The sequence below is a fragment of the Plectropomus leopardus genome, chromosome 10 (assembly GCF_008729295.1).
Source record: "Plectropomus leopardus isolate mb chromosome 10, YSFRI_Pleo_2.0, whole genome shotgun sequence".
NCBI classification, from domain to species: domain Eukaryota; kingdom Metazoa; phylum Chordata; class Actinopteri; order Perciformes; family Serranidae; genus Plectropomus; species Plectropomus leopardus.
This window is the reverse complement of record NC_056472.1, coordinates 17,909,483-17,934,605: the sequence shown is the minus strand read 5'-3', so window position 1 is coordinate 17,934,605 and position 25,123 is coordinate 17,909,483. Positions and strand designations below refer to the sequence as shown.

The 25,123-nt window shown below is 38.3% G+C and overlaps 1 protein-coding gene across 2 annotated transcripts; it reads right to left on the bottom strand.

Annotated features, from left to right (window-relative positions):
- Window positions 1-2,418: 2,418 nt before the first annotated feature.
- LOC121948939 (glutamate decarboxylase 1) lies at window positions 2,419-20,553 on the bottom strand. 2 transcript variants are annotated; one of them, XM_042494490.1, is made up of 17 exons: window positions 19,966-20,553; window positions 18,998-19,186; window positions 16,646-16,708; window positions 15,490-15,645; window positions 13,133-13,375; window positions 12,869-12,959; window positions 10,284-10,396; window positions 9,302-9,417; window positions 9,109-9,188; window positions 8,961-9,015; window positions 8,412-8,528; window positions 8,246-8,310; window positions 5,286-5,364; window positions 5,013-5,162; window positions 4,478-4,585; window positions 4,045-4,134; window positions 2,419-3,115 (listed from the first exon to the last, which is right to left on the bottom strand). In XM_042494490.1, the coding sequence occupies exons 2-17, from the start codon at window positions 19,071-19,073 to the stop codon at window positions 2,942-2,944; spliced, it is 1,776 nt and encodes a 591-aa protein (XP_042350424.1). In that variant the 5' UTR covers window positions 19,074-19,186; window positions 19,966-20,553; the 3' UTR covers window positions 2,419-2,941. The 2 variants fall into 2 exon arrangements, with proteins under 2 accessions (XP_042350424.1, XP_042350425.1); XM_042494491.1 differs by having other exon boundaries at window positions 18,998-19,156.
- Window positions 20,554-25,123: the final 4,570 nt, after the last annotated feature.

Here is a 25,123-nt window from a genome sequence, read left to right as displayed (position 1 = left end):
AGAGGCAGCGTCTGCCCCAGTGGAGGATGGGAGGAGGAGAGCCAGTGAAACAGCCAGTCCCTCTACGGCTGTGTCGAAATAAAAGGCAGCCAGGCAGAGCTTTGAAATAGGCGCCTCAGAAGAAAAAAAAATGTTAAGAGATCACAGTCTAATGCGTTTTATGATAAATAATATAGTGAGTAATGTGAGGAGTGAGGGAATTGGCAGGGGGGTGCTCATGAAATCTCAGCTGTGAGATGATCAGCCAATAAAAAGTCCCTCCAGGGTGATTAATCTGACCAACGGCTGGTGACAGCCAGGTGGACTGAAATATGCACAAAAAAAAAGAAGCACAAAAAATGTCAAATATGCACATTTAACTATGGAACTTTATATAGACAATACCAGGACATCATTGATTTACTTTCTACCGCAATGTGATTTCTTTTTCTTCACTTGTTTTGCTTATATTTTGACTGGATTAGATTGGATGCGTCTTTTAACTCTAACTCTACTCTATATATTTGGTTTTATGATTTGTGGTCATTTCTGCATTTAAAAAAAAAATCTTTACCAAAGATGCAAGCCTAGTTAGTGGCAGAGGGGAGGCTTTGTCATTAACTATAAAATAAGTAATAAACTCAATATATAGAAGAGTTCAGTGCTTTTCCATATATTGTGTACAAGAAAGTATTAGGAAAAAAAGGTTGATTCAGCAACTCTTATTATTATTGTTATTATTTACAACTACAACAGTGTAAATAAACTAATAAACACATAAGTTAAAGGGACAATTCACCCCTAAAATAAAGCATAGGGCAGACATTTCCACGGCCAATATGTCCAACACGCAGCAACTCACACCAAATCAATCTACACTGATTAATAGCACTACAGGTAAGCCAAAAAAACCCAAACTTTTTTTTATTTTGGGCTGAGCCATCACTTTAAGGTAAGTTATGTCTGTTGTTTGCCATACATATACATATTTGTCCTTTTACAAACTGCACTAAAAAAAAAGAAAAGTTGTGCCCACAGATGTTCTACAGCTCATGTCTTTATTAGTGCTGTGGATACAACAATAATACTCTGCAAATGATGGCATGAAGTTAAAGTGCCCACATTGAATTTAACAAGGGACATTTTATCCCACTAATTCAGGAATGTACAATTGTTCAATAAATCTTATTACAATAGCAAACACTGTGCATTTCATTGTTCAAGCAAAAGTCTTCATGATAAATAATCCCAGTTTCTCACATTGTTTTTCTTTACATAAAAGTGTGCCTATAGTGAGATACAGTGTTAAGACAAACAATATTTTGCATATTATGGTTTAACTCTACTTAACACATTATAATACAGACAGTTGTATGTCTGTAGAATAAAAGCTGCCCCATGATTATGGTTTAGCATTGTGCTTTTTATCATGAACAAAGCACCGGCAGTAGCAGCCGCACTGCCAATCATGCCTCCCACATAGAGCCAACATTCAGTCAGTGAATCACAATGACATTGCACAGTTACACAACATAGATTGCACTAAAGTTAAGGAGGGTAAGTTAAGTACTCTTATATAAACATCTGAATCCATCCATAAGGGAGAAAAAGGGCATGTTCATAAATGTAACTCAACCCTTCTTTGGTTCACGAATACGCTAAAAGAATTCAGTGTTATTCAAAACATTGTGATACTATACAGCAGTTTCCAAACAGGAAGGAAGAACAGAACAGCATATTCACAATTAAAATCTATGGATATAAATAAAGTGATTCATCTATTACATACCGTATGGTCGATTTACATATAGGATTTTTTTTCACTGTAAAACTAGAACACATTTGGCACAAAGGCAATGTAACAATACTATACACAATCTACACAAAAATCTCTAAAAACACAGCGATCAAGTACAACGACTGTGTTATATAATTCCACCTATGTAATATCAAAGGGAAGTAACAGCTAGGGTACAATGTGGCGGTGCATCTGGCTTAATAATTACACAGACGACATGGAGCACCAACAGTCAGTACATCATATACATTAATACTATTTATGTCAATGCTATAAGGTTCCCTATGTTGTGCTCTGTTACTTGTGAAAAAATATTTTGATCTCACTCTGTTTTTGATACTGACCTTCATATAGTACAACAGTAAAATTGTATTTTTTATAGCTGCTATGGAGAGAATCATTCATGTGCTCAGATATTCTTGCTAATTCGTATTTACATGAACCAGTGCTCCAATCGAACATGTTCTCATCCCAACTTGTCAGTGAATCTACATGTATAAATATGACATGCTAGGTACCTTCCTGTGTCTGTTTTGGACGTTCAAAGTTGTGTATATTTACACTTATTATATGCATTGTGTCTTTTCAAAATACACTTACAGAAATGTACAATTTCTGCTTGTTACATGCATAGAGTCCTTTTTCAAAATAATCTCGCAACATATTTAAAACACTTTGTTTTTAGGTCTATTTCCTTACATTTAGGCAACAAAAGTGGTTTAGCTTACAATTCATACAGGAAGTAAAGAGTCGGGTCATAAAGCCACTGGAAGGGGTCTGACACTGACACCACTGACAAAAGGGCAGAATTTGACGAGTTTGGGCTAATTTAATCAACGTTATTATATATATGGTAGGTTAATTTTCAGTTATGGTTCAGCAAGAATACCAGTGTGCTTTTGGGATTCTCTCACAGTTTTGACTTATGTCCTTTTTACTCAGATAATCTTGTGTGTAAATGTTTTGACTACATGTCATTGCTGCTAAAGACAGAAAAGACAGAGAGGAGACACACAGGGCGTATCATTTCTTGTACATTGCCAGAGAAGATCAGTAAGCAAAAAATTTCAATGTCTTTACGAGACAAAAGAGACACAAAGCCAAGCTCAAGGCTCTTTGGAGTCACAAATGGTTTGGAGGAAAAAGTAGGTTTAGTTGTGGCTCTTACAAGTCGCTCCCCAGTCGCTCAATCTCCTCAATCAGGAAGTCGATGTCTGACCTGGTAGCAGCGGGGTTGGAGATGACCATGCGGAAGAAGTTGACCTTGTCTCCTTGTGGCTGATAACCCACCATCGTAGTACCAGACTCCATCATCATTGCCTTAATCTTTGGGGCCACCTGTTGTGGGAAAACCTAGTGTTAAACTCAGCAAAACACAAGCATATAAATCCATAATCTGTCTATAACTTTGCTGTGTGAATCCCTAAATCTAAAACCAGGCAAATGCAGAGGCAGACCAAAGAAGGTCCTCAAGCACTTTCCTTTTTGGTCTTTGACTAGATTATTGACCTTTTTGTAAGAAATGTTTTTCTATGTCTTTTCTTAGTTTTTTTGTTTGTTTGTTTGTTTGTTTTTTAAATTTGGCCCATCAACTCTCAATATAAAGTGTATTGTAATGCCCGAAAACAGCAACTGAGTTCTTATTTTGCAAGGCCACACCAGCCCCTGACCCACATAACTGGCTTGCCTTTGTTGGTGACAGCCAGCCAAGTAATGATAGTCACTGCTGTGAAATTAAACCACTACAAGTATTTGAGAATTGAAATAAACATGCTAGTAAGTAAAAGATATGCTATTGTATGCACTGTTATTTTTTATTAATAGTGAGGGTTGCCCTTTTTATTTCAGTTGAGCACCTGCCCCCCAAAATGTCTGTGCACATCACTCTCTACAACCCCAATTCCAAAAAAGTTGTGATGCTTTGTAAAACTCCAATAAAATAGACTGCAATAATTTGCAAATCCAACCCCCCATCTCCAACCCCTACATACTGAAGGTGGCATTGCAAACAATGTTTGGTCTAAATTTCATGCAAATAGCTGCGCTGGAAGTACGTCTCTTGAAAAAAAATGGATGTGTTTATAATTTATTTCTTCCACTGTGTGTCAAAAAAGAGTTGCAAATTATTGCATTCTGTTTTTATGCACAGTTCACATAGTGTCCTAACTTTTTGTGAAATAGTGTTGTAAGTAGAAGCTATATAAATCAGTCGTGCAGGGCAGGTGAGCTGGATATGTAGCTTCAAAAGCAGATTGATGAGTCATTACCTTGTGCAGCCTCTCCCTCCTCTCAGCGCCATCAGGCAAGCCGCGCAGGCTCGGTGGAATATACCAGAAACACACATTAGTGTGCTGTGGCTGATAAGAGAAAATGGGAACAACATTCGTAATGAGCGCTGATAAAAAAAACAGCCTTCTGTAATTTCAGCTTTTCTTGTCAACTTGTCAGCAATGCAAAATTGTCCAATCAATTCTGAAACCAAGTTAAGATATGAAATATATTGTTGCAGTCATTTATCACAAAAGAAAACAGGTGTTCTGTAAATTAGAAAAGCCTAGATAATGACAAAAACAGAGAAGTATAGTCAGTTTCCTTTGTTGCTGCGGGAGATTATTTTGACAATCCAAAGATTACTATTATAATATTTTGGATATTCATTTAAAAAACATTTGCTGCTGTCTATAGAAATAATGATCTCACCTCTTCATCAAACACCATCTCGAAACCCTCTCTGTTTTTTATTTTATTGTAGAGGTACGCCGACAGATCCAGGCACTTGTCAATATGCTGTTCAAATCCCACTGTTCCCTTTAGTTAGAGTGAAAAAAGAAGGTGTCATTACCGTCACAGTCTAGATATGGCAGCAGGGTTAGTAAAGGCTTTAGAGCAGTTATAACAACCATTTTCTAATTCACAATAAAAATAAAGTGATTCACACTGGGAATTATTTATCAAAAAAAGTGCTAGTCAAGGATCCCCTGCACCCCTGAGATCCTAGCTAAATAGTAGAAATGTCCTACAATCCCTTAAACCTCCTAAAATCCCAGAAACATCCTAAAGTCTAAGAAAGACCTTAAAGTTCTAGAAACCTCCTAAAATCTGAGAAATTTCCTAAAATGTTAACATCCTAGAAACATCTTTAACTGGCCCCTGGCCTCCTGTCATTTTGCAAAAATGGCCCCCATGCAAATCAAGTTGAGTATCCCCGCTTTAGAGGAAAAGATTAAACGCACACCTTTGCCTTCCACATGAGCCAGAACTTGAAGATATCGACGTGCCGTCCACACTGAATGGCCTTGTCCCCTGTGTCGTATGTAACATCATACTGCTTATCTGGCTGGAAGAGGTAACCAGCACACATGGAGTTGCAGCCTTGTAATAATCCCTGCAACAGACACAGTCGTGATGAAAGAAACAGTGAGGACACCAAACAGCGGCAGAAAACAGTTATCTTATCCTGCTGGTGCAGGAGTGGTATCTTGTGCAGCAGTGGAAAACACCATCTCACCCTTTCTCTGACCAGAACGGCTGAGCACTGCAGCGGCACGCCCATCATTTTATGAGGGTTCCAGGTCACTGAGTTGGCCCTGCACAGATATTGAAACAGTGTACACAGCTCTGTGAGTGTGTGTGTCTGAGTGTGCATGCCCGTGTGTGTACATTTATAAGTGTAGGAACCGAAGTGGTCATCTAAAAACATGTTGATTGTTTCAATTTTATTACATAATTGTGCATGCGTTTTCTGAAAGATGTAGTTTGAGACATGTGTTCATGCACAAGATGGCTACAGATCTGAGACTGCACACCAGATTTTTTTTGGCCCAGATTTTACAGGGGCACTCCAGCAATTTAATATTGTACTTCAATGAAAGGGGGGAGATTGAGGTGCCCTTGTGGAGAAGGGTTTAGGGTGGCAACCATATAGACGAGGGGTGTCCAAACTTTTAGAATGGCCGCCAGGTTAGATCATGTGAAAATACTATGGGGCCAGCTGCTTTCTTACGTCACATTAGTTATTTTTTTTTAAATTCACATGCAAATGACACAAATGCCATTGTTTGATCTATAGGTGAAAAAGTATTCATCTTTCGCTATACAATCTCAGTCCTTTTTGCAAAAAGTAGAGTTGCCCGCTGCTGAGTTCAAGGCACTTCGCATTAGCTTCACTTTTCAGACCATGGCTCCGCTCAAAAAGTCCAAATAATCTTCTTTCTAACCACTTTTCCTTAACCTCTACAGAAAACATCACAAGGTGAAGAAGGAAAGATGTGAAGAAGAATTCATGAGGACTTTGGAAAAGACAGCCACACTCGGCCCTGTAATGATGTGATGGCGGATGTTACTGACGTGGGTCTGCTGTGATGAAACTGTTCCGATGATGGACAACTAGAAGCATATCCTCACTGCATTGGTTTTTCTGCAACATTTTTTTTTCTTAATTGTTAATATTTATCTGTTTTCTTGTCATAAATGAAGGCCATTGTGACATGGATCTTTAAAAGCACGCTATAAATTAAGAGCATTATTATATTGTTGTTGTTGTTGTTGTTGATGATTTTGATATTATCTAAATTACTTTGCCCTATGCCTTCTTACTTTGTTGTCTCGTGCATGTTATAAAGGCTAAACAAGGACAACCCAGTGAAACATAATACATTATTTCCAAGGTTAGAATTAATAGAAAATTTAATATAGGTTCCCAGTCACAGAAGTTCAATGTAAAGTTGTCACATGAGATGGTTGCTCACACTCACTCTCCTTTTCCCCTCATATTTATCACTATGAATACTAATATGATTATATAAAAATAATTGTTAAATATATGTCACATTTATGCATGAAATATTTTGGCTAGAAGCTCTATTATAGAAAACAGTAAGTAATTTTAATATATACACATTAAATAAATATAATATAATAACGAAATTAGCAGATAAGAAGCAATAACAACTATGTTTTTTGAAATACATATAGGCTACATTCAGGGCAAAGATGTGAATATAAGCTTGTGAATATAGCAGCGTAGGAACCAGCGCACAGGTCAGTTAAAAGCTTCCTGTTGATGTGGTTGTGTTTTAAAGCTGTTTCAGCTAATACAGACTGTGGATTTGTAACGTAATAAAATAGTTAATTCCCCAGAGAATGTGTGATGTTGCCTGTCACTTTAAATGTTGCCGTCCAAAGGTACTGTATGACAGAATTACCTCCTTTCCTTTGGTAAAGGGTGGTCCAGTACACTAAGGGAGGTTATAAACAGCAGCATTGAAGCTCCTTTCCTTAATGTTAGGAGCATTCAATCATCTCTCATTATGGCAGCCGCTCAGATACTTGCGGGTCATTTCACTCTGTTAAGAACCTTCCTAAGCAAAAAGGACTATTCGACCGTGGCCCCTAGAGGCTACATTTACTTCTTTTATACGGTCTATGGCAGAACATGAGCCACAAGGCCTTGATTTCATCTCTAGGGACTTTTGTTGCATGTAATTCTCCATTTGTCTCTCTTTTCTTATTTCGTGTCATCTCTCTCCTGTCAGTTATCTAATAGGGGGATAGAATATAAAAGAAGCATGAGAAATTATTTTTAAAAAATTAACAGATTTGTCAAATATGGAGCTGCAGAACCAAAATATCCTGATTTAAATTCTCAAGCATAAGTCTTAACCAAAACATCGGATCCTACATCTCTCACAATGTAACTCGTAAGCCACTGTTTGTCTGTCTGGTACATGCGTGTGTTTTTCAAACTTAGTTACGAAAGTTTCACAGGTTTTTTCCACCAACTTTTCTGAGCTGTTTTTAGAATAGTGCTCTTTGTGATGCAAGGCACATATTATTTGAGGGATCCTACCAAGGAAACATCAAACTCTTTGTTTTATGCCTTTTCCACATCATGTTATGGTGGAAATGTTTTGGTACTTTGGTTCAGCCATGCTTTTCCTCCTGTTTTATGGCAGATTCCAACAACCTACTTTACCACAGGGATTGTAATTGTCCCTGAGTCATGTTCCCACAGTTTGTCTGTTAAAGTCTTCTCCTATTTTCATGTCTGTATTGGGTGGGGTGGGAAGGGGAGTTGTTCTAGGTATTCCTGAATGATTAACCATGTATTTTAGGGACATTAAATTGTGATGTGACAGTTGTCCGACAGTTGTCCGTTTTTTTTTTTATATATTTTTTTTTGTTTTGTCTTGTTCTGGGTACTGATTTGGTTGGTAGTATTTGTTTTGCCTGAGTCTTTTCTTGGTTTTGTATTGTTTCTATTTTATTTACTACTTATGTTTTTTTTTTTAATCTCTTTTGGACTGACCAATTATTACTCTTTTTTGATTGTTCTATTTAAAAAAAAAAAAACACAAATTTTGGGGGAAAAAAAGGACCCCCCCTCCACCTATGCTTTCATGGGAAACCAATTTTTTTTCCGTACTGTATTAATCGACATTTTTATTGTTATGTATTATGTTCTTTTACCTTTCCACTCCATTGAGCTTGTGTCTGTGTTTTCTGGACATCAGCAAACCTCCTCCCCATGCACCCTGCACAGGACACAACAGTTATAACAGTGAGGATGCTAAGATTGGCCCATATCCACAGCTGATATATTTTTCCTGTCCTGAACATTTCAATACTCTCTTACGTCCACATGAAGCCACATGTTGTACTTTTCACAGATGTCTGCGATTTCATTGATGGGATCAAAGGCTCCGTAGACAGTGGTACCAGCGGTGGCATTCACAAACATCGGAACATACCCCTGCAAACCGAAAACACCAGAGGGACAACAATATGTTGGTTACAATTCTGGGCTGAATTTAAGTTGTTATGTTCATTCTCTTCCTGTGATTGCTGACATCAAAGAAATGGACTAAAACACATATCTCAAATAATACACTCTGCCTATCTGCACATACTGCTTTCCCATTTCCTCTAGTCCGCACATCACTTTGCCTTTGAAGGATTACTTCCAGGAGAGGTACTTTAGACCGGGGCAGCATCACATGCAAGCAGACAGAAGCATTAACCTCACTGAAATAACCTCGCTGTTCCGGCACACATAAGTGTTTCCTTTTCTACAAGTAAACTCCACGGCTCAGAGGAGTGTTTCTCATTGTACGGAGTCACTGATAGAAGAAAAAATAAATAAGTCAGAGGGGCTGATGTCTGAGTCACTGCTGCTGACATTCACCTTTTGCTTGGCCTCTATTACTTTGGCTTCCAAATCAGCGGGAATGACCCTCCCCCTGGAAAAGAAGAAGAAGGCATACAGTAGTAAGTCATCCAGATATTTGAGGTTTTACCAGACTGTCTGTATGCGGGTTCAGTATAAAGCAAACCTCTTATCTGTATTCAAAAGTATCAGGTTCTCTGTCCCGAAGCCCAGAGCCGCACTGGCTTTCTTGATGGAATAGTGGCTCTGCAGGAACAGACCTCTGATTAGTCACAACTCAGGCTGGATTTGCAATTAAGATATTAATCGTCAAACTTTGTGATGAAGTTACAGTAACGCAGAGACTGTGTTCGACTAACATGCTCTGAGGTGAAGAGGACAAGTCTGGGTGCAGCTGCCATGCCTTTGGTCTTGACTTCAGGGAAGAACTTGTATCTGGCAATCATCACACTGTACATGTTGGAGATTGCTCCTCCTGTAGAAACCCACAGTGGTAGAAAGTAAATATAGTAATTACAACAATTGCTTTGTGATACTAAATGTTGTTTACAGCAAAAAAATGTAGGTTTTAATCTGCTACATTTATTCGACATTACTTGTTAATTTTCAGATTTAGATAGTTCAATGAAATTGACAAAGAAATTATGATGCGTCATTATTTCAGCGGTCAGTGTTAACGTGTTAATCGTGATGCGATTAAGGTCCGTCCATACATGATGTGTTTTTTTGTGTGTGTTTTTTTTTTTAAATCATGTTAATCACTGACTGAGATTTCTGTCTTTAAGAGGCTGTACCTGAATGAGTTTTAAAGCTGGAGTGATGATACTGGTGTCACATGAAACAAGACAGGCTAAGGAATCCATTGGTACCATGTGTCATGCTAGCTTCTCAGGAAAGGTGTTAAATACCACACAGATAATCAGCGCTAAATTTATTCATCAAATTTCACCTAAATACATGTCCAATCTTATGTTTTTTACTGCATCACCAAATGCATTTTCAGGGAAAATTGTTACCGCAAATGGTCAACAAACTGAGTTGACATCTACTTTTAAACACAGAGTGATGTTAAGCTTCAAAGGATAGTAACCCTGAATGAGTTTAAAACTAAAAGGAACGTGTTGAGTCCAGGCTGCATGTGTGCCAATTGTTTACTAGATCATTTTTAATGTTTCTCAAATCCATGTGCTTATGTTAACTGTTGAAACTCTGTGGTGCTTCTGCTTCTGTGTAAATAAATAAAACAACATCAAGTGGTATCAGATAAAGTATGACATTATTACAAAAGTCTGACGTGTGCATGATTGCTCAGAGTTATTGAGCTATTGGTTTGGCTCTCACCTGGAGAAAATATGCCATCGCCTTCTCCATCAGGCCAGCCGATCATCTCTCTCATCTTTTTCAGTGTCAGCTGCTCCATGAGCACAAAGACAGGGGCGATCTCATAGGTAAACCTGGAATCAACCGAAAAAACTATTTTAATATGCGATGAAAGTCTGATCGAACATAAACTCAACACTGCATTGTATTTTGTTGTGTGTTAATTGAACAATAGTATATTAATAATTAAGTTTTTTCTTTGCTGTTTCATTTAAAATATCCAGTTCACCTCCAGGTTGCAGGAGAGACTGATGGGATCAATATGAAATACACTGATATTTAACAACATGTATTTGTATTCTCTAATTGTACAGCATGGTTACTGAGCATGCTGCTCCCTCAATAGAAATGGAACAGATACAGCGTTGTGTACACAGTCACACTTCAACGGCAACACCATCTTGTTGTTTTAGAAATGGCTTTTTGCTGCAGTGAAATCACACTCAGTCTTGGGCTCCCTGGTGCAGCATCAAGAGCATATTTTTGCAGAATATTAGCAACAAATATGATGTTGAGAATATCCAAAACATGAAAAAAATGCACCTTTAATGTGATTAACATTTTCAAAAACATTTGAGAAATGATGAGAATGGTCTGCTGATGCAATCACAAAAAGTTATGTCAGGTGCCTTTTATTTTGTCATTACAGGAATGTTTTCCCTGTTTTATCCTCTCAAGTATATTATTTTTTCCCCGTCTAATCAAAGTACATTAAAATCCCCTCTGCCTCAGAGAAGAGCACAGTCGATTTAGAATTACAGCGCAGGCTCATCCATCTTCCCCTGACCAATATTCTTCTAATTACATAAGTATCTGTCTCTTCATGCAAAGAAAGTAAATGAATCAGTGGAACAGTGCAGAATGTCGCATTGTGCCCCTCAGCATCTCCAACATACACACACAGCAATATGGAGAGAGGGAAAAATAAACAAGTCAGATGCCACTCCGCAGATGTCGCACATTAATTTCACTGCATTCATTCATGCAGACGACGCTCACTCATTCTGATTATGTAAGACCTGGATGTGATTGTCAGTCTATTAGTGTCAGTCAATATCTGCCAGGGGTAATTAGGGTTGATGGGGTAATTAATAAAGGTAAATTACAAGTATGTAAGCAACCTCCACCCTCTGGTTCAAGTCATCTAATGTTGCCAATAACACAATAGCATGTGAGCTGAGTACAGTGCTTCTTTGAGGTCGGCTGTGGAAGACAGACAGGTGGCTAAACCAGCAGGAAGGAACGAGGCTATTTAAACATGTTTGAGGACAGTGAATACTGGAGGTGAGAAACCGCCCACATTACAATATTATCATGATACTTAAAGCCCACAGAGATAACCTTTTTGTTTAAAAAATGAAATTCTGGATTAAATGTTGATTGCACAATGTAATGGCTATAAAACTATGAAAAAAAGGAAGTGCCTCAACCAAAGCAAACAAAACAAAAGCGGGACTGTGTTGCTTGTTTTTCACTAACTATCTGAGACAAAGGAGTAATTTTGCAGTTAACAAGTGAAATTGTCATCACTGTCCAAAGTAGCACTGGAGATGGCAGAGGGCTGAACAAGCAAAGTACCTGCAGAAACAGTAAAAGAAAAAGAGGCTAAGGAAGAGAGCAACCAAAGCCAGGGAAAAACAAGGAAGCTTTGTCAACATCTGTTTCATATAATAGGATATTTTAAAAGTTATCAGTGTGTTCATTCTGCCTAAATAATTTCTATTGCTGCAAATGTATCTAGTGGACTGAAGCCATTAATTGGTAAAAATAAATAGGAAATCCCTTTTACTTGTGTCAAACCTTCTATTTGGTAATAATGCCGTTATAAAGAAACTAACAAAAAATGTATGAAGACCCAGTGGTGTTGAAACGTTAATCTGTTAACAGCTGTAAACTGATCAGTGTGCTTCATTCCCTTTTTCCTTGGAATAAATAAACACCCCTCTGACACAGATTCATGAAAAACTAAACATAAGTTTCTTATTTCAAAGTCAAAACTCGTGGCTACGTCCCACTGATGGCTGTCCATATTGTGTACAGATGGTCTGAGGGGGAGAGGCTTTTTTCCCCTCCTGGCATTGTTATGTCACAGGAACTAGCACTAAATGAAACAAAGACACCATGTAAACTGTGAATGCGAATCAATATGCAATTTAGTTTGCCTGGAGGGCTGAATTATGTGACCACAGCCCGAGCACAGGCCAACATTGACAATACTGTGGGGGAGTAGCAGTACAAATGTCTTCTTTTGTGCTTTTTATTTTCCTGCTTGATTGACAATCTATTAGAGCATGCAGGGTGCTCTTCAGCCGGCGACAGTAATTACTGTATGTCACTTCAAGTATTCCTCCAACTGAAAGCCTCTTGTCTGCACGGGCCATTTAGAAACAATGAATTCCAAAAACAGCTTTAAAGAAAGAAGGAGAAAATGAACCCAATGACTTCCAAACAGGATGTAATTCTTAATGCTTTTATTTCAAACATTACCTGCATGACTGTGTTTATGGGATGCAAATATTATCTAACTGATAAATGACTGTACTCACATGTTAGTGTTGGCTGTGGAGGTAAGCCACTCTCCTGCCAACCCAACAATGTCTAATCCAGTGGACAGCTGGTTAAAGAACCTGGGATGACCTGCGATTGATAAAGAGACAACAAAGCAACATAATCCCCAGAAAACAATTCTTCATTGCAGAATGTGTGAGAGAAAATGGCTTATCTGTAATCATTACGCTGGCATGTAAGTTAATGAGAGTTATTGATTGCAGCAGGCCACGCTGAGTGGCTTCAGGCCTCTTCGTTTTCACCTGTTCTCACTCCGTACTTCAGGGTGTCCCTGCAGTCCACCAGGATCTGCTCCAGAGACTCAGGCTGGTCAGAAAGCTCCAGGTTGAAGCCCTCCATGCCCTCCAGCAGCTGGTGGGGGTGGTGGAAGTCCAGGACCTTGGTGGATCTGTCAAAGGTCTTCCGAACGTAATTGGTGAGGATTTCCACAACCTCAAGCAAGAACTGCATGGTCGGCTCCTCTCCATTTTTGGCGGGCAAGAGATCTACAATGTCAGAGTGTCAACTGAATGAGCTATAGAGAAAGTTATTGTTTGTACTGTCCATTTATGTTTAACTTAACTTAGTTATTACAGTCAGACAAGCCAAAATGTATCTGTAAACTAGGTGCATTTTTGAAGAATGTATTTCCATTGTTTAAGTAACATTAGTTGTATTAAAGCCACACTGTGTGCCATTGTGCTGTTATTTTTGCATGTAATGTTTATGCTCCATACCATGTGATATGCCCTTGAGCTAAATAAATAAAATGAAATGAAAGAAAAAATACAATCCATATCCAAATACATCCATTAAAATGATGTTTGTTGGTGTCTCTTCTGGTTCACCTCAACCCTGGGTGTAAAACACTGGGTCCATGGCACCTTGGGGGTTCTCAGTGTTACTGTTACTTATTTATTGAATTCAAATATGTTGAAAAATACACATTAACATGAGTTTAAAACCCTTGACCCTCTTATTGGCAAAGATAATTTAGCCTGTTCATAAAACAACAAAAAACACTTAATTTACAGTACACAGCTTAAATGATAAGCTAACTTTTCCCCATGAATCCTTGTGCAATCATGTGAGCTAATGCTAAATCACAGCAGCACATATCCATAACAGCAGGGTGAACAAGTTTTACACAATATATGGAGTAAGGAGCCCCTGCTCTGACTCTCCTTAAGGGGTCCTTGGCCCAAAAAAGGTTGAAGATTGCTGTCATGTTGAGATATTTTTGACCATTTACTGTTGAGTTTCCCGCATAGGTGTGAATTTCAGGGGGGGATTTTAAAGGGGACACTCCCCCCTATTTAGAGCAAATGCGTTTGCCCACATTTGGATTTTTATTTTGACAACATGTAAGACTTTTACAGCATAAAATGATCCTGGAAATGCACAAATTGGTGCATGAAAATTCACTAGAATGTAGAAAATTAAGCGTTTGATGCTCAAAATGTCTGGCAGAGGGACCCCAAAACTCCTGTCATATGTGGCCCACCCAAATGTTGAAACAAAACCTACACCCTTGGTTTCCTGGTCTTGGTTTCCTGTGACCTCTTCAGTTAATTTAAATGTAAAGATTATGGTCATGTTGAGAATTTTTACAGGTGATTTTCACCACTTAGAGTTGAGCTTCCTGCATAGGTGTAGATTTCAGGGGGCACGGAGGGGACACGTCCCCCTAAATATTTATGCATGTGCATTTGTTCCCCCCAGTAAAATTATGAAAGTAGAAGATTTGAACTATGACAAAATCAGAAACATTTCCTTCACATATTGGTGCATAAAATGCACTCACTGGTACATAGAAATTTATCAGAGTTCAAGAAATTAAGTGTTTGGTGCTTAAAAGTTTCACACAGGACCCCCCAAAACACTCTGTTTCATATGTGGTGCCCAATACTGTAAGTAAACCTTGGCCCTTGTTTTCCTGTGACCTCTGGTTTTATCATCAAGTTGATACTTCGAACTCATTTATTTTGCAATCTTCCAACAGATAGATTAAAAACAGCAGTGAGGAATTAACATTGTAAAATCTGACTAGTTGATCTTACTTAAAATAATCATGGAAACCAATTGCCTTGAAAAAGAAAAGCAAATACAGCTATTATTCTTTATGCATGTTTACTTTATCTAATTGTTAGGTTTACTTAAACTTTTGCTGTATTTTCTTCATTTTGTGAAGTTGTTTCAACTATATTGAAGTTGCTAAACTGTAGAAAGATTGATTTCATTAAACTTGTCATTTTTGAGTTGCAACAACATAAAAATAAGTAAATATGACATTTTTTAAAAAGATACAGTATGTATCAATTACGATTGTTGTATTCACTAATATTTTTTCAAGTCAACTGGTAAAATTAACTTGTCAGATTTCCAAGTACACCATGCAACAAAGGCAGTTTCATTATGACCTTACAGACTTTTTTTTTCTTGGCATTAACAATATTATTTAACATATTATTTACTTTTACTTATTTTCGAGCATTACTTGCATATTTGGTTATTAAAATTCAGATACAATTTTCACATAATATTTCTCAAAGTCTATTTAAGTGCATCGTGTTGAATTTCAAAAGAAACATTCAGTGAATCTGCTTCTCCAGCAGCCTACCTCTGGCGAACAGGTTGGAGAAGTCGGTCTCGGTGCGTCTGAAATGCGCCTCTCCTCCGGTGTTATCGCAGGACAGCAGGTTCTTTGCTGCGCGCTCCTTCAGGGAACTCACAATCCTGCTCCTCTCTTCCAGACTGTTGTTCTTCTGCAAAAACCCTAAACGATTACAGGAAGCAGAGGAGCCCGCGGGGTGATTACACTCATACATGCTGAGAGCTGCAGTTTATTTGGCCTCACTAATAATTCTCTTCTCCCATTTCTGACTTTTTATCTAATCTGTCTTTCTCCGGGGATCACTGCTCTCTCTCTCTCTCTTTTCATGAGAAAAAGGTCCCATGCTCTGGGTGGCCTATTTATGGGCACCAGGCTCTGTGGGAGGTTGAGCCCGGTGACATCAGCATCAAACTCCAGCCAAGCAAAAACAAATCATATAGCGGCTGTAAATTCATACGAAAGCTCCTGCGACATGTGAGGAGCAAACAGAACAACACGGGCCAAAGGCGCATTTGACAACAGATGTGAATTTACAAGAAAGCCTGCAGAGGAGAATATAGTCTACTAGTCAAGGGAATTGTGCAACACGCTACTTTAAAGACATTAAACCTCTCTTCCTCCTGCAATTAGACCAAAAAGACTGCACCTTTCGTTTTTGTCCTCTCGTTTGTATTTTGTAGCTTTATGGCCCCGGGTAATTAAATGGCCTTAATGAAACCAGCGGAACGTGTCGGTCAAAAATACCAGAAAATAGTGCGTACTGGTGCATGACATTCACCATTATGGTAGATGTCAGTCCGCCCTTGTTTAGTGTGGTGAGACTGAAAAAAAAGAAAGGAAAATCCATCCTGTATTATTCCCTCTTCAATCTCATAATCTTCAACTCAGGGATAAATTGATGATTTTGGCAGTTCTCGCATTTTTATTCATTTTGATTAATTACCAATCAGGTGTGATGGTAATTCAATAAGCTAAACGATATCGGCTAATGCAATCATTGTCTGAATGATATTTTAAAATCCTGCTCGAATCCGTTTCCGCAGGCAAAATGATGCAGGCCACATAGCCTAAGACATAAAAAACAAACAATTTATTTCATTTCTACCTGACAAATCATGTTTTTTTTTTTGCATAATTTTAATAAAAAATAGAACAAACTTACCACATATCTTCATTCCCAATTTTCTAGTACATCCATGAGCAACTCCACACCAAGCATCATAGCCTAAAAAATGATTTTTAGAAAAAATTAGAGGGCCTCGCAGAAGCCTGGAAAAAAATTAGGTGCACATTTTTATCTTTAGTGCTAATAATAAATGGAGAAACGTAGCTATGAGGTCGAGTGCTGAAACAGAAATATAAAGCATGGGTGTCTTGGGATTATTTAAACATTAAACCGGAGCTCCCCGGGCTCCTGGATCTGGATTAGCCTATTTCCACTCTGTGTCACCGTTCATGACCTATAGGCGAGGACTTGAAATTAATTAGCCGTTGTGATCCACGCCAGGCTAAAGATCTAATTGAGTGAATGGATGCTGGTTAAAATGCAAGCATCAGTAGACATGAGCCGGCTGGCCAGTGACAGATAGAGAATTACTGCGTTATCAAGGGCTCCCAGCCAGAGAGGGGATGGGGCACCTTGGATGGGAGGCATATAGACGAAATCCTCAAAAGCAGCAATTTAGGGGAGGAGGGGTGGGAGGCGGAGGAGGCGGGAGGAGGGGGGTGAAGGGGAGGGGGGGCAGTCCCATTCCCACATCCCAATTTAACCCCTTGCTTTGGATCATTAGATAAATCATTGCCCTGCTCAGCTCATTGGATGCACTTTAACACAGTCCCCACAATGATTTTCTCCAAGCCAGAGGAAATGAGATGGGCAACAAAGGAGACAACAGAAAGATGGGGAAAAAGAAACAAGAGAAGCAGCATTCAGAAACGACTATATCTGCAGACATAGATGTGGATTTCAAAAGGGATGCAGGAGACATGCTCCCTCAATATTTAGGACATATGTCCAATAAAAACTAGCTGGGGATGTTTGTTTGGACAAAATTTAAGAGATTCATGCCAAAATTGGTGCAGAAAATGCACAAATTGATGTATGAAAACTCACCAAAATGCAGAAAATTAGGTGGCCGGTGCTCAAAATTTTGTGGCAGAGCACCCCCTTTCATGTGTCCCCCCTGATGTTTAAGGAAAGCTACGCCCTTGTTTCCAGCTTGAAGGCTGTGGCTACAGGCATTTTTCTGGCCTAACATGATGCACTCACTGCTTTTCATCAGGCACTCACCACTGACAATGCATACTGATAAAATCAAACATTGGTGGAAATAAAAAGCTTATGCTTGCACTGTGCAGAAATAAGTGCACCATATTTTCTTTTTAATATTGTTTAAAAAAAAACCCAACCCACCATATCTGTATATCTCTTAATTTACAACCACATCTGTAACATGATTTTAGACATGTATTCATTGGGAGGATCAAGCTTATTTATTCTAGTAGCTGAATATGAAAGAAATGTGGTGGTTTATTTTAACAAAATTAAAGCAATTTACACCAAAAAATGATGCATAAAAGGAACAATTGAAGCATTAAACTCACCAAAATGCAGGAAATTGTTTGATGCTTGAAACAACTTCACATACCCTCCTTAATATTAACAGAAACCCACCATTGTTTACAGGGGTGCAGCTTGAAGGCTACACTTACAGGCAATATCTGGCCTAACATGATGCAATAATGTCAGCAGAGACTTGTCAATTAACAATGCAATATTAATAAAATCAAATATTGGTGAAAATGAAAAGCTAATGTTTGCACTGTGCAGATAGGAGTGCACATAGGGGCACATATACACCTGTAACAAGATTTTAGACCTCTATTCATAGGGAGGATTAAGCTTATTTTTTTTCTAGCAGCTGACAATGAAAGGACTGTGGTGGCTGTATGGTTTCTACAGTGCCCTTTCTCGAAGGCTACAATGCTTAAGTGTGCCATTAGGGGCAATTTAATATGGCTGAATTAACAGCCACTTCAGGGGCAATTTTCATTTTTCCATGTTGGCACTTTATCCAGCCAGAGCACATTTAGCCAAACCAATGGAAAAAAAAAAGCACTACCGCCCCTAATAATAATCTTTTTTTAAAAAAAAATCATTTCTTTTTATTTTGTGCTGATAAATATTCTTTTTTTTTTTTTTTTTTAGCCTTTTTGGTAGGATGTTCCGGGGCTACAGCCTCGGGCTTGTTTTGCAGGCTAATTGCCTTCAGTGTAATGTTAGTGGAGGACATCAGGTTTTGACAGCAGCATTCGTCTGTCACGCACATGCCGGGAGGTCGGTATGCTGAATGAAATGCAGCGGTGATTTGTGGCGAAGGAAGCCTTCTCAAATGGCAGCGGATTCTTTCCCCCCTCCCCTCTCCCCTCTCCCCCCGCGATGAAAATGATTAATGGCATTGCCCACAAAGTAAATAGCACACGTGAAATAGCATTTTATCTGTGATGGACCTACTTGAGCCCGGTGGTCGTAAATTTGTCGAGTTGGGATCCGGTTCGCCGCCAGAGGAGGAGGGTGCAGACGCCGCCATCACTCCCGAGACCCTGTGCCAAAGTCCTCACCTCAAAAAGCCTGGTCACTTTTTTCCTCTCTTTAAATGCCTCCCAAATCTCTCTGTTTAACATCCAAGAAAAGTAAAGCTCACTGTCAGGAAAAAAGAGGGAAAAAAAACACCTGATAATATGCAGTATTTTAAATATGCGCATCTTGTTTGTTATTTTTGGGCTCAAGTTGATGAAACAGACCTGTAGACGATAAGGGCATCTGGCTGTCTTACAAGTTCAATTATTTGGCACATGACTCAAATACAAAAATATGATGAATCTAACATGACAAATTAAGCTATTAGTGTTCACTGACAGAAGAAAAAAACACACTTAAACCATTTTTTACCAAGTGACAGTTATTTCAGCTTCATATCTTGATGCATAGCTCTATGTCTGTCATCTTCATAATACAGACCACTACATTAATTGTCATATAGCTAAGGGCAGTGAAAAACACAAATCTATATCTGGAGGTAAGGCTGTGTGCTAAATAATACAAATAAAAGCAAAATTAATTTTTTCTTGCTGAATTTCATAACAATCACGGCCTTATATCAAGAGCCTGGATTTGGATCAAACTTGCATCAGCTCAAGGTGATTTGCATTGTTGATGGTGATGCAGACTAAAGTCACACATAAAAATACGACGTGCATGCCTCTTTTCAAAACACCAACCTGTTATTAAAGACTAAATCAGAATTTTTCTGTGCAAATCAAGCTACAGCTCCATTCTGTCTCTTAAAGCAATCTTTCATTTTTATGTTTTACAGGGAGTAAACCTTATAAAACACCTGTTAGAGCATCTCCAATGACAATTAAGGAACACTTCGTTTAGTTAACACTTGTTAGAGCCAGAAAATGAATAAAGCCACTTACCGTGATGATGTGGGTCCAGGCAAACAGGTGCAGTCCAAAATTTGAAAAAAGTGAATTTATCACCAAATTAAGTCCTGAATGAGAGACTGCTGCGCTCTTTGATACACTACTCCGAGAAGAAGAAGAAAAACAGAACCGTGCCTCAGTTCTCTGCTAGATCCCAAGGTGACCTTGCTTTTGTTGGGTTTGATTTGCTGACATTTAAAGCAAGCCTTGTCTGTTTATTGTCAGTGCGCACTGACTGAGTCACTGCAAGTACTACCTCCACCGGTGCTGCATATTTGTGGAGCGGACCCGTCTGCAGGCAAGTCTGCAGGTTTGACACTGAATGGCGCCCCTGAAGTGTGACTTTTTTTTTTTTTTTTTGGTTAGTGTTGATTGTCTTCGGATCTATACAGCTCTGGTTTGAATCCTGGTCACGGACGCGGACTTGAAGTTTGATGATATGAGCAACACATTACGTGAGGAGGGATGAGGATCGAGGAGGGGAGGGGGAGAGGGTCGCTGGTTTTGTTCTTTGTGGAAAAAACCAAGAGGACACGCGTAAATACACAATCACGAGCCTAAATACTCCTGTAATTGCTTTTATTTATTTATTTCTCCCAATCCGATCATGTGAAGGAGTTTGACCGCGACATCATGAACTGAAATCGATCACAGAAAATGTTTGCAGATTATCGTTTTGTTATTACATCTAGAATATACACCTGTCACGTCTTATTTCCACACTTTTTTTTTCTGTAGACAGGATGCTTTTTGAATGGTGAAGATGTAACCTACGACATAATGACACACTGAAAGGGCGACAAACCCGAAATCCACAAGGTGGCAGTGAGAAACCAAGAATGACTCCTGCAGGTGCAGAGACACAAATGGGCCACTCCAGAAATACTCCATGAAGCTAATTATAAACCGACCCATTAATCTGGAGCACGCCACCATCATACATGAACACAGGGACACGAGTGGACACGCACGAGACGAGCCAATCGCAAGGAATCACCCAGAAGTCTTTGTAATCTCTTGTAACGTGAATCCGATTAAAGGTCTTTTTGTCATGTTGTGACACTGTTGATATAAAACACACATAAAAGTGTATATTACATGTAAGGGCAGTAATAAGTGTTTTCAGCACTGCTGCTGTCCAGTTCTGATTTCTCTAAAGGTTTGCAGGGGCTAAAAAAAGCGTTGGGCCCTCTTAACTTAAATTAAAGTTTATTAACAATAATGCTCATAGTTCAACAACTAATAAAATGGATATTTTGCATTAAAAGTAGAACTATATCTATATATGATTTTACATAATAAAAAATACAAACTATACGCACATGCACCTATATATTCATTGACAACGCACAGCATACACTTACATACAACCATGCATACATTTTAAATGCTATAAAAACAAAAATTTACAACATTACAACAAAATACAACACAAGAAACCCCTCAAATAATCTTTTAATCTTCTAGCTAACTTTCTGGTTCTTCTCAAGGAAAATATAAAAGAAAGGAAGGTCAAGAGTCAGTGATAGGGCTTGAGGAGCCAGACTTTGGGGCCAGCTCTAATGATGCTTACTGACATTTTTTGTACAAATGTGCATGTTCATTTTCCTGCTAACAGCAGCATGGATCAAACAGGGGCTTGACATGCAGCTGCTTGACAGAACCATGATCTGTTTGGAGACCAATAACAAGGGAAATTAATATGCATATTTAGATAAAAAAAAAAAACATCAATAAGTAATGTGGGATTTTTTTAAATATGGTGGTTATTGGTTTTTCAGTCAAAGAAGGTATAACAACAAAGTTGTAAAACAAAGATATGATGGGTTATTTTGTAATTAGCCATACCAGCCCTTTTTGACTTCAACAGAACTGGCACCAAATTCTGGCTCCTCCAACACTGTCACTAGGGTCGTGACCTTTCCCTCTTATATATTTTCCTTGGTTCTTCCCAAACGCTGCTTTGTGTCTATTAGAATTTGGTAATTTGACGAGCGACACTAACAATATTATATGCTTAGGTAAACAATAATGACTAGATTTTGAGCAGGGCTGGCTTCTGTTTGTTGTTTTTTTAAAGACCTTCAACTTTGTGTCACTTAAATAGTAATATATGCCCATGTTGTTAATCCTACAATGCTATTCAGAGTATTGAGGGCCACATTTACTTTGCATTGTTTGGGATTAGAGCAGCCCAGATTATCATGGCAAGGATATAGATGCAGTAGATGTATCAGATAAATATTTATTTTGTGGACTGTACTCCACCATAGTATAGCAAAAATGGGTTTCAAGATAAATAATGCTGTTTATGCCAAATTTCTACCCTACCATGACTAATAGACACCATTAATAGTAAATATAAATATATATTAGGTGTACTAAATTAATTGTTATAACAAAATATAGGAAGCAATAAAAAAGATAGGTACTTATAAAAATGTGAAAACTGAAAAAAAAAAACAACACACAACAACAAGAAAATTACCTAAAAAAAATAGCAAAAAAAGGTAAAAATAAATACATTAATTAATTAAAATTAAATAAAATAACAAATATGAAATGTACGGGAAAAAGGTTCTAATATACACTAACATATACATACTTCTGTGACATTTCTAGACATTTTCTGCTTTTTAATTTCTAATGCTTTTATCTCTCTACTAAACTAATTTTCAGGGCATTTTCTTGTCGCTGTTTCCTTATTTCTTGCAAAATCAGGAAACAAACCTTACTTTTTGACACCAAACAGATTTTCTGAGGTTTTAAAAGTTTCAATGCTTGTGAAAGGCGTCTGAACAGAGCACAGAGAAAGTGATGTCAATCCAGGTTTCAAAGGGTTAGCCTATCTAACACAACTAAGCAGTAAATAACCTAAAACTAACCATATGTGCTGAGCTCCATGTAAGTCACACTCCTCCTATGGCGCCATCTTTTGTTTCTTTCCATCTAAAAAATAGTAACACCAGATAATGTTTGCATTTTTTTGGTGGCCTGAATGAAAATTAGTCCTATTCAACATTTGTTGTGTTGTGGTTTTGTAATGATAAAGACAGATGAAGCACAGTTAGATAATAGATGTGGGCTCTTGAGGATGATTTTTTTCCCCTTGACAATTATGTTTTTCCACTAGTGATGCGCAGACTTTTTGGCTTTCTGTTACCTCAAATGGCTTGAAAAATATGTCTATTGCTGCTGTAAAAGGGGACCCATGGACCCCCCCTGGTTTGGGCTGAGCCGCAAATATTTACAACATTTATCTTTGTCACTGCCCTCTTAAAGATGGAAGTAGTATAAGTGCAGAACCTGCCTTAGCGGATAGAGTAACATTTCTTTAATTTATTTTAACCCTTTGAAACCTGGGCAAGGAGGGAGGAGGGCAATGAGCAATTAAACAAGAAATGGCACAAAATGTAGCAAGAAATGTATAAAAAAAATACAAGAAAATTATCTAAAAATAAGCAAAAAAGTAAAAAAAAACAAAACAAAACAAGAAAATGAGCTTAATAATGTGCTACATAAAAGTAATAAATAAATATATAAATATCGCAATTTGAGGGACATTAATTGCCAAGATCTTCTATATGTTTTTTCTAATTTTTCAAAAGCAATCAACCAGTTTTCACAGGTGTCAGAGGTTTAAATGCTTGTGTAAGGCATCTGATTGCAGCACAGGAAACCCGATGTCGATCCAGGTGTTAAAGGATAAAAGCAATACTTACATGCATATATGTACCTGCTGCTGCAATAGTTCCTCCTGTCCTTGAAGAAATCCTCCCCCCCATTTTTGTTACCATCACTGCAGCTTAGCACCCAGATACAGTCTGTGGAAACACACAGAGGGAATTTCATATTAAAATTACTGTAAGTTAAAAAGATACCCACTTTAATTGGCTACACCAGACTGCTCAGCCACAGCTGAACTTGCATTTTTGCACAGAATGAGGATTTGGACTTTTCACAAGAGACAGGAGAGACAGTGCATGTGAGTTTGGTATTAAAATAGACTTGAAAATCCTTTACGACCCTTATCACCACAGTTTTAGCAAATTTCCGATTAATCGAATTACAACAAACCAGTTGTCACACAGTGAATCTGGGTTTTTGGGGCATCTAAGGGTCTTCAGGGCAGTTACCCACTTTGTCTGTTTGATAGTCCAGCTTGATGTACAATCAATACTCTTCAAAATAAATACATTTCTCCTTGTTATTTGTCTATTGTTTACCTGTCCTCTGCCAATATTTCTTGGGAAGGATTTATAAAAATAGTCACCCGTAGTGGATATGACCCTCAAGACGGCTGTTCTGCTTTTTTGTTTCTCATCTGCAAGGGTGTGGTGCAAAAAATACATCAAAAGATGTAAAAAACAGTAGCTCTATGAAACTGTCCACAAGATGGGGCATAATCCAAATGTAGAGTGAGAGAGAGCAGAGGAATGTCAGGGAGACAGACTATTCCTGCATTTGTGTCTGTGATTATTTTCACTGCAATCCGTGTAAGAAATCTGATTTACACCACTCTAGCTGTCCAAAACGTGACTGAAAATAAGCAGTGAAAAGAAATAAGAAATATCCTTGAGGCGACAAACATTGCCTGGTCCTGTTTTTGTTTCTATCTGAGCCTGCAGCTGTCAGTGAATTTCCCTCAGCTGTCACACGGTGTCTCACTGGCGTCACCAGTCTCTCTGTCATTTAATTTTTACCTCTAGAAGCACCTGTGCACTCATCTGGCCGTCTGGGTCTACCTTGAATAAACAGACCTAATAAAAAGATCACTTACACACAGTAAGGTTGATGAGTTATATTCCAAAAAATTGGACAACTGTTTAAAAACTCAGCCTGGAGCAAACAGACTCCTGCTGAGATGAGACGCATGCTGGTGACGTTCGACTCTTAACCCAGAGCTCAGCACTAAGGATCAAGGATAAAACGGGCTAACGCTGCACTGTGTGAAAAGCCCTGTTTGATCTTGTTAAAGCAGGTGAAGCTGTGATAACATCAGCAGCCTTCACTTGGGACCGTTTCAGGGATGCAGCCAGAATTTTAGAGGCGCTGGGGCCAAGTCCATTACATTTCCAAGAAAGTACATTTACTCACGCACAGTTTTGAGGTACTTTTACTCATGTGTTTCCATTTTACTCTACTACATTCC